The sequence below is a fragment of the Diospyros lotus genome, chromosome 3 (genome assembly GCF_014633365.1).
Source record: "Diospyros lotus cultivar Yz01 chromosome 3, ASM1463336v1, whole genome shotgun sequence".
In the NCBI taxonomy this organism is placed as follows: domain Eukaryota; kingdom Viridiplantae; phylum Streptophyta; class Magnoliopsida; order Ericales; family Ebenaceae; genus Diospyros; species Diospyros lotus.
Genome location: NC_068340.1, coordinates 2932388 through 2949604, shown reverse-complemented (window position 1 = coordinate 2949604; position 17217 = coordinate 2932388). Strand labels below are relative to the sequence as shown.

General features: G+C 38.7%; 1 protein-coding gene across 1 annotated transcript; it reads left to right on the top strand.

Moving 5' to 3' along the window:
* The first annotated feature begins 1368 nt into the window (after positions 1-1368).
* Positions 1369-2130, top strand: LOC127796254 (uncharacterized). The gene is made up of 3 exons (XM_052328307.1): positions 1369-1471; positions 1568-1866; positions 1909-2130. Exons 1-3 carry the CDS (start codon positions 1369-1371, stop codon positions 2128-2130), a joined length of 624 nt encoding a protein of 207 aa, XP_052184267.1.
* Positions 2131-17217: the final 15087 nt, after the last annotated feature.

Here is a 17217-nt window from a genome sequence, read left to right as displayed (position 1 = left end):
GGGCTAGGTTCTTAGCTGTCGGGTATTATTATTGGATTTTTGGTTATTTATTAGCTAGAGCGGTTGTGCAGTGGGGGCAAGGATTAGCTGTTCGGTGACGATGTGACTGTCATACGGTCTATCTTAGGCTGTCAGATGGTCTCTTCTAGTCACGGACCGCTGACCGGTGTCAGGCACTACTGACTAGCTCTGCCGTTATGTGATTATAGCATGGCTGGTTATGTTTTATTCTTGTTACATGGTTTGGTATGCACATGGGTACGGGCTGCATGTTAGGTTTATCATGATTTTGTTATGCTTGGTCACGGACATTTTGGTTTGGTTATGCTGCATCCAGCACAGGCATATGCATCGCGTGTAATTTACTATATGGGCAGAGCATGGCCTGATGCCTGGATGTATAGGCGTCTCGTATCACGTTGATGCTCATTACGCCATTGCATTTTATGTGCATTGCATGATTACTGGTAGTATTTAGTTCTCGGACGGGAGTACCGTTCCGAGAGAGCCTATGGCTCGGCTGTCGGGAGTACCGACCCGGGACAATGCGCACAGGTTTGTTGGAGATCTATGTTGCCTTTCAGGGCAGTGGCAGGTTGGTATGAGACTTGAGTGCCAGGTGTTTTATGTGAGCCCCAAGGACCGGTATGTGCTTTTATTATGCGACACTGTTGCATTGTTGAGTCACATGGCTTGTGTGTACATGTGGGTTTATATTTGGGGTGATCTCCTCTTCTGTTTCATTTATAGCCTTCATTTCCTCATAAACTTGCTGAGTCTTGTGACTCACATTGCTTTTCATCGTTCCAAGTAAGGGTAAAGCAAAAGTTGAGGGCGAGGACCGCGCCACCTAGCAGTCAGCCGTGTCGGTAGGGTGTACAGTTAGCTGCCCCCATCTTCTCTAATGTTTTGTTAGGAGTTCTGACTCTTATTTTTTACTGTGCCCGGTTGTTCCTTGTATCTTTTATTTGTTGGCACAAGTGTCTGTATATTTTTATATATACTCCTTGATCGTTGTTCCAGCAGGGTACTTGTGGGCGTGCATGTATATTGTTTTGCTTCCGCTGTTGTATTTTTCGTATGTATGCATGCCAGGGTATTTTTTGTCTTATGTTTATTTCTCTTTCCTCTATGTAAGCGCTTTGGTTCAGATAGACCGGGTGGTTGGGATATCCGGGCGGGGGTGCTTACAATGTTGGTATCAAAGCGTCATTGAGTCAATTTGGGGGACAAGTAACTGTACACCAAGGTTGTTAGGTAGAGATAGAGTGTTAGGTCGTGTCCTTAATTTTGAAATGCGTTCTAATTAATTTTGGTTATGTAGGACTCATGGACGCACGTCGTGGACGAGGTCGTGGTAGACCGCCGATGCGAGGTAGAGGGCATCTTGTTCCTACTCCTGAGGTACAGGCAACTGATACAGGGGATGAGAGACAGCCAAGGCCTCCGGACATGCAGGAGACATTGGCATGTCTTTTACGGGCCGTAGACGTACTGGCGGCATCTCAATTATGGTAGGAGCGCAGTCATAATGGTATGACTGCTACGGCCCAGGCGTCACATTCAGGTACTCCAAGAGCAGGGGATAGTTCTGGTGTTGCATTGCTTAAAGATTTTATGGCCTTACGTCCACCAGAGTTTAGTGGAGGCCCCGACACGACAGAGGCCGAGGATTGGCTACTGGCTGTGGAGAAGCATTTGCGATCTATAGGTTGTGCAGAGGCCCATAGGGTTCGACTGGGGACCTTCCTGTTGCGAGGAGATGCCGAGCAATGGTGGGAGACCACCAGACAGCGATATGGTGATGGGGGCCCGACATGGGCACAGTTTGTCGTGGCGTTCAATGAGACTTATGTACCGACTTGGGTCAGAGAGGAGAAGGTGTTCGAGTTTGTTGACTTACAGTAGGGAAGCAAGACAGTCACACAGTACGAGACTGAGTTCGTGGCGTTATCTCGTTATGCTCCAGAGTTAGTGACCCCTGAGTCTCGCAGAGTCAGCAAGTTTCAGAGGGGATTGCAACCAGAGATTCGTCACGCCATGGCTGGTATCGAGGCACTCGACTTCCCTATAGCTGTTCAGCAAGCCCACGTAGTGGAGAGGGACCGATTGGAGGCTCGATCAGACTAGTCAATCATGAAGGGCGCAGGGAGTAGCAGTAAGAAGAGAAAATGGGATGCGGGCAGTAAGAGTTTTGGGCTTCCACAGTGCCGGCAGTACGGGCAGAGACACCAGGGTCAGTGCCGGGATGTACGTCGGGACATGTGTTATCGCTGTGGTCAGCCAGGACATTTGAAGAGGGACTGTCCACAGGGGCCTAGACCGACTACACCGGCCACAGGGTAGGATATCATTTGCTTTTGCTGTGGACAGAGGGGCCATCGAGCTAACGTATGTACCCAGCCAGGACAGATTGGAGGGCCACGGACTGGAGGTGTAGGACCCAGACTAGCTCAGAGACAGTTTACACCGAGGGCACAAGGTCCAGGAGCACCACTACCCCTACCAGTAGCACAGCTCCCAGGGCCCACAGAGAGAGTACAGATGCAGGGGAAAGCGTTTGCAGTGACAGCCGCCGAGGCAGCTGAGGACAGTGATACGGTACAAGGTATACTTTCTCTTCATGGCCACGATATACATGCCTTATTTGATACAGGTTCTACCCACTCTTTTATAGCACCCCATTTGTTGCACAAGATCCCGATCCCATGTACCCCCTTATCATATGATTTGTCTGTTTCGACACCGGGAGGGATGGTATTGTTGGGGAGTGAGATAGTTAGGGATTGCAAGATGGGGATTCACGACCAGATATTTTTGGGAGATCTTATTGTTTTGGCGATCCAGGATTTTGACTTACTGTTGGGTATGGATTGGCTCTCACGACACTATGCTCGAGTTGATTATCGACGGAAGGTGATTTCATTTGAGCACCCGGGGAGACCAGTTGTTACATACCGGGGTGTGAAACCTGTGGTGACTACGCCAATGATATCAATTATACACGCTGAGAGGCTTATATGACGTGCGTGGGTGTGAGGCCTATTTTGCATTTGTGACCGTGATAGCTGGGGAGAAGAAGGAATTGGTTGCCTATCCTGTGGTGCAAGACTTTCCAGATATGTTCCCAGATGAGTTGCCGGGACTACCACCGCACCGGGAGATTGATTTTGCAGTCGACCTGATGCCAGGTACGCATCCCATTTTCAAGACTCCTTATCGTATGGCTGCCAATGAATTGAAAGAACTCAAGGTGCAGTTGCAAGATCTTTTGGAGAGGGAGTTTATTTGACCAAGCACATCACCATGGGGAGCTCCAGTATTATTTGTGCATAAGAAGGACGTGTCTATGCGATTGTGTATAGATTACCGGCAGCTTAATCAGGTAACAATTAAGAATAAGTACCCCTTACCCCGTGTGGATGATTTACTGGATCAGTTGCGTGGTGCATCAATGTTTTCTAAGATAGATTTGCGGTCAGGTTATCATCAGGTACGGGTCAGAGATGAGGATATTGTGAAGACCGTATTTCATACACGTTACGGCCATTACGAGTTTGTGGTCATGCCATTTGGGCTGACCAATGCACCTGTAGTATTTATGGATCTGATGAACAGGGTGTTCAAGGAATATTTGGATTCCTTTGTCATAGTTTTCATTGACAACATCCTAATTTACTCATCGAGCCCTGAGATACACGAGGCGCATCTGAGCGTGGTTCTGCAGAAGCTCAGAGAAGAGCAGTTGTATGCCAAGTTTTCGAAATGTGAGTTTTGGCAGACCCGAGTGGTATTCTTAGGACACGTGGTCTCAGGTGAGGGTATCTCAGTAGACCCAGAGAAGACCAAAGCCGTGATGGATTGGCCGAGACCGATGATAGTGATGGAGATTTAGAGTTTTCTTGGCCTTGCCGAGTATTATCGGCGATTCATAAAAGGCTTTGCACGGCTTGTATCACCCATGACGAAGTTGATAAGGAAAGGCGTCAGATTTATTTGGGACGAGTCTTGTGAGAGGTCTTTCCAGGAATTAAAGCGGCGTTTGACTTCGGCGCCAGTACTGACGATACCCAGGAGTGGTGAGTTATTTACTATATATAGTGATGCCTCGTATGCAGGGTTGGGATGTGTTTTGATGCAGGACGGTCGAGTGAATGCTTTTGCATCCAGACAGTTGAAGAGGCACGAAGAGAATTACCCTACACATGATCTGGAGTTGGCAGCCGTAGTGTTTGCCTTGAAGATTTGGAGGCATTATCTTTATGGTGAGAGAGTCCAGATTTACATGGATCACAAGAGCCTCAAGTACCTATTTTCTCAGAGGGAACTCAATATGAGACAACGCCGTTGGTTAGAGCTGCTTAAAGATTATGATTGCGAGATCCTCTATCATCCAGGTAAAGCCAATGTGGTAGCGGATGCATTGAGTCGTCGTGGAGCATCAGTTGCAGCTATGATGGTGCATGAGTGGTTCTTATTGGAGCAGATGAGTGATCTTACTGTCTCAGTAGCATCAGACAATCCTACACTTTACTGTGCTGCCATAAGTATCCATTTAGATCTAGAGGATCAGATTCGCGATCGACAGCGACAGGATGTGGAGCTTGGCGAGATCATGGCTGATATGGAGAGATTTGGGCCAATGGGGTACAACCAGAGAAACGATGGCTTGTTATTGTTCCGTGGACAGATTTGTGTGCTGAGTGACAGTGATATCAGGCAGAGGATTCTAGAAGAGGCTCATCGTTCTCCCTATACTATTCATCCTGGAGCGACGAAGATGTATCAGGGCTTGCGGCGCCAATATTGGTGGAGCGGCATGAAGAGGAGCGTAGTAGAGTTTGTATCCCGATGTTTAGTGTGCCAGCAAGTCAAAGCTGAGCACCAGAGGCCCGCGGGATTATTACAACCTTTATCTGTACCGGAGTGGAAATGGGAGCGCATAGCTATGGATTTTGTCTCGGGATTGCCACGATTTAATCGAGGGTACGATTCGATATGAGTGATTATCGATCGGTTGACTAAATCAGCGCACTTCCTACCTGTTAAGAAGACCTATCCTATTCATCAACTGGCCACGTTATACATTGATGAGGTGGTGAGACTGAACGGAGTCCCAGCTAGCATTGTGTCAGACAGGGATCCTCGATTTACCTCACGATTTTGGGAGGCGTTGCAGAGTGCTATGGGGACCCAGTTGACTTTCAGTACAGCCTTCCACCCTCAGATCAACGGGCAGTCGAAGCGGACCATACGGACTTTGGAGGACATGCTCCGTGCTTGTGTACTGAATTTCCATGGGAGCTGGGATGATCATTTGTCGCTAATGGAGTTTGCCTACAATAATAGCTTCCAGGCTAGTATTGGGATGGCACCATTTGAGGCGTTGTACGGGCGACCTTGTAGATCACTGCTTTGCTGGACCGAGATTGGGGAGCGACCATTGCTTGGACCGGAGTTGGTAGAACAGACGTCAGAGAAGATCCAGTTGATTCGAGCTAGAATGAAGGCAGCTTAGGACCGTCAGAAGAGTTACGCAGACAAACGACGGCGGGATTTGGAGTTTGATGTGGGTGATCATGTATTCCTTCGAGTCATGTCGATGAGGGGTGTTCGACGCTTTGGAGTATCTGGCAAGTTGAGTCCTTGCTATGTGGGACCGTTTGAGATATTTGAGCGAGTTGGACCGTTGGCTTACCGGTTAGCTTTACCCCCTCAGTTAGCCCACGTGCATGATGTCTTTCATGTTTCTATGCTTCGCAAGTACGTGGCAGATCCCGAGCATGTTATTGATTATCACCCGCTCGTGGTGCAAGAGGACGCGTCATACACCGAGTTGCCTGCTAGCATTGTGGATCAGAAAGAGAAAGTACTCCGTAACCGCACGATTCCCTATGTGAAGGTCCAATGGCAGCGGCATACTCCTGAGGAGGCTACTTGGGAGCTAGAAGAGGAGATGAAGCGACTTCACCCTCAGTTATTTGCCTAGCCAGGTACAAATTTCAGGGACGAAATTCTTTTAAGGGGGGAGGATTTGTAACGCCCCGTAAATGGCAATTTAATTTAATTTTGGGGTAATTTGATTTAAAAGAAATATCAAAATAATTTGTTATGATTAAATAAAAATAAATTATGTGATTTTAAGGAAATAAGAAATTAAGGAAATTAGTTAATTATCTTAGAAAATTTCTGGAATAAGAAAAAATTAGAAATAAATTAAATTGGGTGATTTTTAGAAGTTTCGGGCGTTACTGTAATTATTATAGGGCGTGAGAGTGTGATTTATGGAAGTTGGGGGTGGCTGGCGCGAGTTGCGGAAAAGGGAAAAAGTCACCTTAAATATAACCTAAGTCCTATATAGGTTGAAGGCGGGTGCGGGCGTGGGTGAGGTCTCAGGTTCGAATCGCAGGGGGCCTGCGCGCGAGAGAGAGGATTTTCGGCTGATTTTAATCAGCCATAGACGTCAAAACGATGTCGTTTTGATTGAGGCAGTGGCCTCTCCAGTGGCTGGCTACGCGCTGCCACGTGGCGCCCCTACCTTTACTCATTTTTTGCCGCATTTAAGCCTGATTTCGGGCGTTTTTCTTGCATAGGATCAACAACAAAAAATTTGAGAGAAAGCAGCAGCTCACGGGAGGAATTTTGAGAAATTTGGGGCTTCAAAAATCAAATTAAATCCCGTCTAATTCCAGAGTTAATATTCCAGGTATGTAGACAAGCTAGTAATTCATATTCTGTGTGGTCAGAATTTTGTTTAGGGTTCAATTTTATTAATTTTGACGAATAATTGAGATATTGCAGTTTGTATAATTTTACCGCGTTTGGTCGAATCGAGCCTAAGGCTATCTGCGGAAAGGCAAGTTCTTTATATCCTCATTGTCGATTCTTTCGATGTCAATTTATTTGACCTCCCTTCATTGGTTTCGGCTGTTAATAAATTATGGAATTTAAAACGGTTTGTTTTAAAATTTAATTTATTAAACTGGTCTCAAGGGTTTTATTCATTGGTTGCTTACGGGGGTTTGTGCCACCCCCAAGCCTATGGGAATAATGTCGTACTCACCCGGGGCTAGATTCTTAGCTGTCAGGTATTATTATTAGATTTTTGGTTATTTATTGGCTAGAGCGGTTGTGCAATGAGGGCAAGGATTAGCTGTTTGGTGACAGTGTGACTGTCGTACGGTCTATCTTAGGCCGTCAGATTGTCTCTCCTAGTCACGGACCGCTGACCGGTGTCAAACACTGCTGACTAGCTCTACCGTTATGTGATTATAGCATGTCTGGTTATGTTTTATTCTTGTTGCATGGTTTGGTATGCACATAGGTAAGGGCTGCATGTTGGGTTTATCATGATTTGGTTATACTTGGTCACGGACATTCTAGTTTGGTTATGCTGCATCCAGCACGGGCATATGCATCGCGTGTGATTTACTATATAGGCGGAGCATGGCTTGATGCCTGGATGTATGGGCGCCTCGTATCACGTTGATGCTCATTACGCCATTGTATTTTATGTGCATTGCATGGTTACTGGTAGTATTTAGTTCTCGAACGGGAGTACCGTTCCGAGAGAGCCTATGGCTCGGCTGTCGAGAGTACCGACAGGAATACGAGTGACGAGAGTACCGACCTGGGATAGTGCGCACAGGTTTGTTGGAGATCTATGTTGCCTTTCAGGGCAGCGGTAGATTGGTATGGGACTTGGGTGCCAGGTGTTTTATGTGGGCCCGAAGGACCGGTATGTGCTTTTATTATGCGACATTGTTGCGTTGTTGTGTCACATGACTTGTGTGTACATGTGGGTTTATATTTGGGGTGATCTTCTCTTCTGTTTCATTTATAGCCTTTCTTTCCTCATAAACTTGCTGAGTCTTGCGACTCACCTTACTTTCCATCGTTCCAAGTAAGGGTAAAGCAAAAGTCGAGGGCGAGGACCGCGCCACCTAGCAGCCAGCCGTGTCGGTAGGGTGTACAGTTAGCTGTCCCCGTCTTCTCTGATGTTTTGTTAGGAGTTCTGACTCTCCATTTTTACTGTGCCCGGTTGTTCTTTGTATCTTTTATTTGTTAGCACAGGTGTCTGTATATTTTTATATACTCCTTGACCGCTATTCCAGCGGGGTACTTATGGGCGTGCATGTATATTGTTTTGCTTCCGCTATTGTATTTTTCGTATGTATACATGCCAGGGTATTTTTTTTCTTATGTCTATTTCTCTTTCCTCTATATAAGCGCTTTCGTTCGGATAGACCAGGTGGTTGGGATATCCGGGCGGGGGTGCTTATATTTTACATTACCGCTGTTGTATTTATAGCAATAATACAACCATGCATATTGTTGAATCCTTATAAATATAGCACGTATGTATCCAAAATTTCTACCAATTCTAATTTTAATTCAGATTGATTAAACACTCTTAAAAAGGATTTTTATCAAAAGAAATAAACCCTTTACTTATAACTCATACGTTACTATTTGTTTTGTTTTTTTTTTTATGAGAAATGACACGAGATCTCAAAGTTGCTAAGTACATAGTTTTGTTCTAAATTAAATCCTAATACGGAAAGATAGTGACCCCTTATAAATTAACAATGCAATCAAAATATGTTGCATTATGTGCGAGATATTGTCATTAAATGGCTCTCATGGAAAGAATAGTGACCCTTGACGGGCAACAACCAACGAAGAATACATCTTCCCAAATGGAATAAAGGGGATTTGATCTTTAATTTTCATAAATAATATTAAATAATGTGGTTAAAATATAATTGTATCGGAAGTTGAACATTCGGTCACTTCAATTATTGAATAAATTGAATTGATCAAGCCGAATAAATAAAACTTGTGTCAAAAATTAAATCGGACCGGCTGCATAAATTCTCCCTCCCCCTCTGTACAAACCCCTCTCCTCGTCACCACTTTTTCGCTTTGATTGATATATAAGTATATATATATATATATAGTATATAGTTTTATTATTTTATTTTATTTTTAATTTTGAAAAACGGTGGGTTCTCTCTCTTGGTTTCGTTTCGTTTGGTTTCTGTGTCCCTTTTGGAGCTTTAAAACAAATTCTGGTAGCGAGTTCTCGGCGCTGTTCCTCGTTTCCCTTTGTTTTTCTTTTTCCCACTCGATTTTCCTTTTCTACCCCTCCATTTGTTGGCATCCCCTGTCCCGTCCCAAACAGAACCCCCATTAGCCACTGAAAACCAAAAAATAGTTTCCCGTAAAATCCCTAAATAAATGCCATTTCACCCCCATCAATCTTGCTCTGCTCTAATTCGTACAAAAACAAAAATGAGAGACATTTTTGATAAGAAATAAAAATATAAAAATGACATTTTTCTAAAAAAATAAAAAACAAAAATGCGGGATAAATTGTAAAATTAAAAAATATAATTTTTTTTTATAAATATAATTTTTAATAAAAAATAAAAAATATTCAAATATAAATAATAAATACAAATTTTATAACGTATTCAAACAAACATAAACATAAAATACATAATGCATTCTAACAACTGCCAGCAAATATTTAGAAAGTTCACATACAATATAAATATATATATAATAAAAATATACATATATATATCTTCGCATATATATACATATATATTCAAATACACGGTTAACTTCGCATATGTATACATACTGTTAACTTATATATATATATGTATATATATATATATATCGAGATGGGGTTTACTTACAAAAAAGAAGGGACGATCGGCACCGACAGTGAGAAGGCCAAGAAGCAACGACTGACGGCGAGAAAAAATCAAATGATTGAGAAAGACGACGGAGTACTGGAACTAGGGATGGCAATTGCAACCGAAATCGTGGGGAACCGAACCGAAATTGAATTGGTCAACGCAGTTAAAAACCGTTTGACTGGGTAATGGTTTGATTTGGGAAAAAATCGAACACTATTTCAATGGGTATGGTTTGGTTATGATTTTCACTAAAACCAAACCAATACCCGAACTGTTATGTGGGTAACCGAATCGAATATATAAATATATATAATATATATTATATATTAGAGGGGCACTGCGAAACCCAGCCCCAAACCCAGCCCAGCCCATTTGCAAACTCTTCTCTTTTCTTTCGCTTTCTCTCACCCTCGCTGACTCTCGTTATCTCCCTCATCTCTCTTGCTCGTCCGCTCGCGCTCGCCCTCGCTCTCTGTCTCTCTCTTGTAGTCTTGCTCTCGCTAAGGCTCGGCCCTTCTTTCTCGCGCTTGCCCTCGCTCTCTGCCTCTATTGCTCTCGCTCGCCCTCGTTCTCGACCCCTCTCACTTGCCCTCGCCCTCACTATTTGCCTCTCTCTTGGTCTCACTCCGCCCCCTCCTGCAAACAACAACAAACCCTTCTCCCTCTCCCCTTCTCTCTCGATCCGTTCTGTTGCTCGCCCTCGCTCTTGCTCGCTACCTATCTCGCCCTCCCTCACCCTCCTGTAATACAAATACAGTTTTGAGAGCAATAATTGAAACACAAGAAGCGTTAACCAGACAAGTCGAGAGTCGTGGACCTTCATTTTTTTAGCATCACACTTGAATTGCCTTATGCAATTTATCTCTGTACACCGACAGCAAGGTCTCCCTCTCTCTCTCTCTCGGCAACTCACAAATTAGGATTTTTGACTTGATTTATTATTTTGGTCTGATTGATGTGCAAATGCCTAAATCTAAATCTAACTTTCATTTTATATTTTTATGTAAATTTGTAATGTTTAAGAATGTGTTTGTGTTTGCTATTTCTTTCTTTACTCCTCTGTTTTGGGTCTTTTTCCCCTTACTGCAATGAATTGGAAGGTCAAACTTTTTGTTTCCTCCTTCCGCGCTTGCATCGATTTTTTTTATCAAATATTAATATATATTGTGGGTGTGTTTGTGTTTGTCACTTAGATGTATAAATAAATTAAATTATTGCAATTTAGGAGCCATTGTCAATTTAAAGCCAGAAGCATGGGGTTAATGTTAGGATTTTCATCTAATAGTTAGATATATATTTGCATAATGTTATTGTTAGTTGCCACAACTGTGAAAGGCATAATATAGTGCATGCAGATCAACAAGTTTTTATGAATGCTATTTGTAAGAGTTTGTCTTTATTTGTTGGTATGCATCAAACTAAAAAAATCATGGTTAAAATCGAAACCGAATGGTTTGGTTATGGTTTTTAATTTTTAAAACCAATGGATTAATGGTTTGGTTTTGGTTTTAGTATTTTTAGTTTGGTTTGGTTATGGTTTTAGCAAAAATCGAAACCAAACCGAACCATTGCCAACCCTAACTGGAACAGACGATGGGGGGCTAAAAAGGACTGGCAGTGAGGGCGATTGAAGGATTGGAAGCAAACAACGACACGACAAAGACAATCAAAGGAGAAGAAATCGATGAGGGTAATAGAAAGAGAAGAAGAAGAAGAAGAAAAGAGAGAAAAATGAAGGAGGGATCCGTGTAACCTAGCTGAGCAGCACTTGTTGGAAACGATTAGGAAACACTGAAATGACGTCTTCGAGTCATTTCCATGCTTCACAGCTCTTGCCCCCTTCCTTTAACAACTTTGACCAAACAAAATTATTAAATCAAACATAGGATCTTATCTTATTGTAATCGAAAAAGGTGATCACGATTTACAGTAGTAGAACAAACCATTAATAAGTGGAGCTTCAAAGTAGTAGTAGAAGTTATTCGATTCTCGAGTGGGTCGGGTTTTGTTACTGAGTTTATTTAAATTTAAAGTATTGAAAAAGATTAAAAAGATAAGCAAGCATGAGTAGGAAATAGATTAAGAATTGATTAGTTTAGTTATCGAATAAACTGAATTGGTCAAACCGAATAGATAGAACTCGTATCAAAAATTAAATTGAACCGACTGCATAAATTCTCAAACCAAAAAATTGAAATAACAAAGTGCAAAAATACTTTGTTTTTTGATATTTCGATCGGCTTGGTTATTTTAATTTTTTTAAATACAAAAATCGAATTGAATCAAAATAATTGAAAATACCAAACTTGAAAATCGAATCGAACCAAATTGATTTATAGCTTGAACCGAACCAAACAAAAAAATTTGGCTGGTTTAATCGAAATATTGCTCACACCTAATTATGCCTCTCGAGCCAACAGTGGGTTATAGTATATAGTGTAGCACATAAACGACTCGAAGACACCATTTCAGCATTTCCAATCTGTTTCCTATTTCAAAATTATTTACGTCTAATTTTTAAAAAAAATATTCATTTCTTCATTTTCGTTTTCATGCAACCTAAATAGTATATAAGACAAAAGCTCACACTCAATTGTGTCTCTCAAGCCGACAATGGGTTATAGTATACAATGTAGCACGAAAACGACTTGAAAATATCGTTTCGATGTTTTCGAACCATTCTCATTTTGAAACTATTTATGTCTATTTTTTAAAAAATATACTCAATTTTTTATTTTTATTATATATCAGAAACGTTTTTCGTTTCTATTTTCTTGTTATCTAGATAGTATATAAGACAAAAATTACTCTCATTTTCATAAATTAAAGTACTTTTTATAAAATAAAAAATAAAAAACTAAGTGTATATACTTTTGAACTAATATAGACAATATCTCATACAAAAGATAATCATATTGCAGTCATATCAACCATTAATAATCAATAAAACAAAATTTATTTTATTAATTTAAAATTATAAAAAAAAACCTTTTTACATAAAACTATAATAATAATAATAGAGTCGATAATAATTGAAAATAAAAAAAAATAAAAAAGGTGTACCTAATAGGGAAGGGAACTTGCAACAACGGCAGGCGGAAATTGTGGGGCCCAACCCAACCATGTCAGAATAGATAAGTAATCATTGCCAAGCCAATACGGCGCCGAAAAATAGGAATCGATGAATTATAAGGTGCAAAGTCAAACGGCCCCTTTGAACGTCATCTCTCGTTATCATCTACAATTAATTTTAGATTGAATTAAATTATAATTAAAAAAATCTTTAATTTCAAAATCTAAGGAGAGACGCCGGCTATGGAACAGAAGGAAAAGCAATTGAGAGGGTATTTTCGTTATTTTAGAATCTTTCGATAAGCCTCTCCAGCAAAATAGTAATTTTCATTTATTGGATTGGACCAGACCCACAATTCAATTCCGTTTAAATTAATCTATAATAAATTTAATAACTAATTTAGTCTTTTATTTAATATTTAATTTTTGATTAACAAAATAATTTAACTTCACACACACATACACACACTTATTTTTGACAAAAATTAAAAATTAAAAATTATCATTTTTCAAATTAAATACCACATCAGTTCATATGGGAGCTTTTAGTATGAATCGATTTAATTTTTTCATCGAAATTGAAATTTACACATGCCTATGAATACCAACTTAATGATAATGGGTTTATTAAAAATAATTCTAATAATAAATTAATTCTAAGAATAGTATAAAGAGTCCGTCGTACATGTTTGAAAATTTCAGATACCATGAGATTATAAGTTCAATTTTGTTTCCGTGCGAGATTATATAATTGCATGTGTCTATTTTTTGAGGTAAGTCTCGAATTCCGACTTGATGATATGAATTATAAAGTTAATAAGAATTATGATTTTATTAAAAAATCTTTAAAGGTTACACAAATGCAATAAAAACAGAGGGTGGGTTGTTTAAAGGAAGTGGGGTTGAGTGGGTGCACCAATGAGTGATTGGTTAAGATTAAGAAGTTGTGATGCTTGCATCTTTGGAGGTTGGCATGTCAGTCTTAATTATGGGTAAGAAATTAACATAACTGCTATGCTTTTTTAAGATAATAATATAAATTGACACTGTATGTAATATGCATTATATATTTATATTTTTTTTTATAGTGTAAGGAATCGGGACCTTCGAACTGACCCATTTTTACGAATTCACGTAAATAATTTCATCTATATGAGTCGAGTAAAACTCCATCATAGAATCTCACAACCGCCATAAATAACACACAATTTTAATACAAATCCAATCATATAATGTGATGAGTGGATTGCCATATCAATCACATGCGCAAAACTACACAAATGCCACCACACATGGCTTGAAATAATTTAATTACAAAATGTCTTTTGCGTGCTATCAACAAAACTCGAACATGCACTCATAATCTCGTTCATGTGAATTTTGATTAATTTTGTCAACAACAAAATACCATTGACGATCTTATTTAGGATTCATAAGATCACACCCAAACTCTCATAAAAAAGTTTCAACCATATCTTATTAGACTTTCATAATGCCAAAGTGCTCCATCTAATTAAATAGATCATAATTAAATAAGAAAAAAAATTAGAGAATCTAAGTAAATTTTTAAACCCACTTAAGTGTTACTATTTTATAAGTTAAATTTAATATTTAATTAGTAGCAAGATATTCATACCTTCACCTAACTCAATACAAAAATTTTAAATTATATTTATATTTTATATGAGCATATTTATGAATCGTCATAATAACTAAACCCAAATACTCAAATAATATTGACCCAAATCTCTTAGACCCAAACCAAATTCCAACAAGGCCCAAAATATATGAGTAGAGAAATCAAACTGCTGAAGGGAAATAAATAATTTGGCATTATGTGGGCCAACTTAAATGATACACATTAATTAACAAGAAATCGATACTAGGAGTATTTTAGATGAGCTAACTTAAACATCATTTAGAAGGCATCTAGACGCACCATGTGGTGAGATCTAGTGTCGTAGTCATTAATGAATAAACCCTTAATAGCATAGTTAGAATCTTTGACACTATCTATCGATCATACCTAGTCACGTTTTAAATAAGGTCTTTGGCAGCGATTATTGATGACTGTAGTTGATAATCGTTACTCAAATTCGTAATATCATTACAAGGTCAAGTTATCAATGTATTAAATATTTATTTTGGGTGTTTTTATAACAAATATTATTCTTGGATTGGAACAATAGGCACTGATAAACCAATTCAGGATGCAGGCCGCCTGAAGCCCATGCCACCTTCTTCAATTGAAGCCCAAAGCCCAAAGAATTATTTGCATTACAGTGCAACTGGAAGCTAAGGCCAATTTGGTTTTATTAGAGTTTTCAGCTTTCACTTTTTTTTAAATTTATTTTTCTTATTGTTTATGTTATTTTCTAAAAAAATAGATAAAACAAGGGTAATTGGTGTTTTTTTTTCTTTCTAAAAAAAATGAAAATAATTTTACTTTTTCGACTAAACAAAATCTCAAGCTTTTTTCCGTTGTAGTGCATTTGTAGTCTCTTTATGTTGATAACGCTTTTCTTGTCTTGTATTTTTACTCGGAGCATGTCCCAACATAGTTGTGAAATCATTTTTTTTTTTTCTGTTCAATAAAAGTTTTGTTTACAAAAAAAAAAAAAAAAAGGTGCATTTTTTTATTTGATTGATTAGACACGATTTGTCAACTTACAATTTTATTTGGCCAAAAATTGTATTATGTGAAGATTTTCAATTTTCTTTTTCTCATTGAAAGGTTTATCTCAATGATCTAATTGATTAATTTATCTCTAATTCGGGATCTCGGAAAAGTATTTAAGTCTAATGGGAATGAATCACGTTAATTTTTTTCTTTCCCGTATGTCTATTGAGAACGAATCACATTAATTTTTTTACGCCATTTATTTTTTTTAATTTTTATGTAGATAGTTCATGTGATATCCAATCAGGTAATTCCAAGTGTAATTTTAATAAATTACATATTGTAGAAGATTAAAAACTTATAAATTATTATGTACCTCTTGTTATGATGCAAACTTTTGACCATTAATATATTTAAAAAGAAATAACATATCACATAGTGAGAAGCATTAATCTTCAGATGATAGAGCCTAATGATTTTCAAAAGAAAAAGGGATGAGACTCCCCGAGCCTAGATGGGAAAGTCAATTCGATGCCTAATTTGACATGGAGCAATAGAGAAAAAAACTAGAGAGTTAGAGATAGTTTGAGATTATATTTAAGAATACTTATCGCATATGAGATATTATTTTTTATTTTTAACAGTTTGAAAATAATCATTCATTTAGAATTTGTCTTCATGTTAGACAACAATTGAAAACAATTATTCTAAACAAATCCGAGGAGATAATCTATATCCCAAAGATCACATTTCTACGATTTAACCGAATGCATTTATCTTATCTTTAGAATATAAGTCAAGTGGTTGGGTCATGATAAATTGAGATTAGACCATTACTATATTTAAAAAGAAATAACATATAAGATAGTGAGAAGCATTAATTTTTAGATCATAAAACCTAACGATTTTCGAAAGGAAAAGGGATGAGACTCCCCGGGCCTAGAGAAGAAAATTAGAGAGTTAGAGATGGTTTGAGATTATATTTAAGAATACTTATAGCATATGAGATATCATTTTCTATTTTTAACAGTTTGAAAATAATCATTCACTTAGAATTTGTCTTCTTGTTAGACAACAATTGAAAACAATTATTCTAAACAAATATGAGGAGATAAGCTATATCCCCAAAGATCACATTCCTATGATTTAAGAGAATGTATTTATCTTACCTCTAGGGTATAGCTCAAATGGTTGGGTCATGATAAGTTGAGATTTGCACCAGTAGGTCGTGGGTTCGATTTTTTTGCTCTACGCAATAAGGTAAAGCCTCTACCTGTAATTTACCTCTTCTGTCGAAATTGAGGGCAAGAACGGAAAGGAACCGCGCAAGAACAATAATCCCAAGAGAATATATTTATCTTTAAGTTTATTGGGTAATCATCATAAGAAAAATTGACTTGCTCTCAAGTTTATAAGAGACCTTTTGTTTGGGTTGAACAAGGCCCTGGAAAATATCTAGATCGAAAGTGGCCTAACTAACAGACCGAAATCAAACGTATATGAGTAATAAGCATAACATCATTTGAGTTTAATTCACTTTTTAATAAAAAAAAAAATTAATTATTAGGATGAACTCTATGTATATGAATGGCTTAATGCATTTTTTCATCTCTGAACTAATAAAAAAAATAGTTTTAAGGATCTTTATTAAAAAATGCTCACTATTCATCCTTGAATCAAATTAATTTGTACACTTTTCATCCCTAACTTAACAGTCATTAAAAGAAACGTTAAATTTGCCTCGTCAATACTACCACGTCACTCTTATTATCATTGTCAGCACTGCTACATCACCACATATATATATATACATAT

Bases quoted from the DNA above. Each gene is read 5' to 3' on its own strand.
- LOC127796254 (XM_052328307.1), top strand. From the start codon at position 1,369: ATGCGAGGTAGAGGGCATCTTGTTCCTACTCCTGAGGTACAGGCAACT. The intron at 1,472-1,567 runs GTCTTTTACGGG...CGTCACATTCAG, and splicing joins CATGCAGGAGACATTGGCAT to GTACTCCAAGAGCAGGGGAT. The intron at 1,867-1,908 runs GTCAGAGAGGAG...GACTTACAGTAG, and splicing joins AGACTTATGTACCGACTTGG to GGAAGCAAGACAGTCACACA.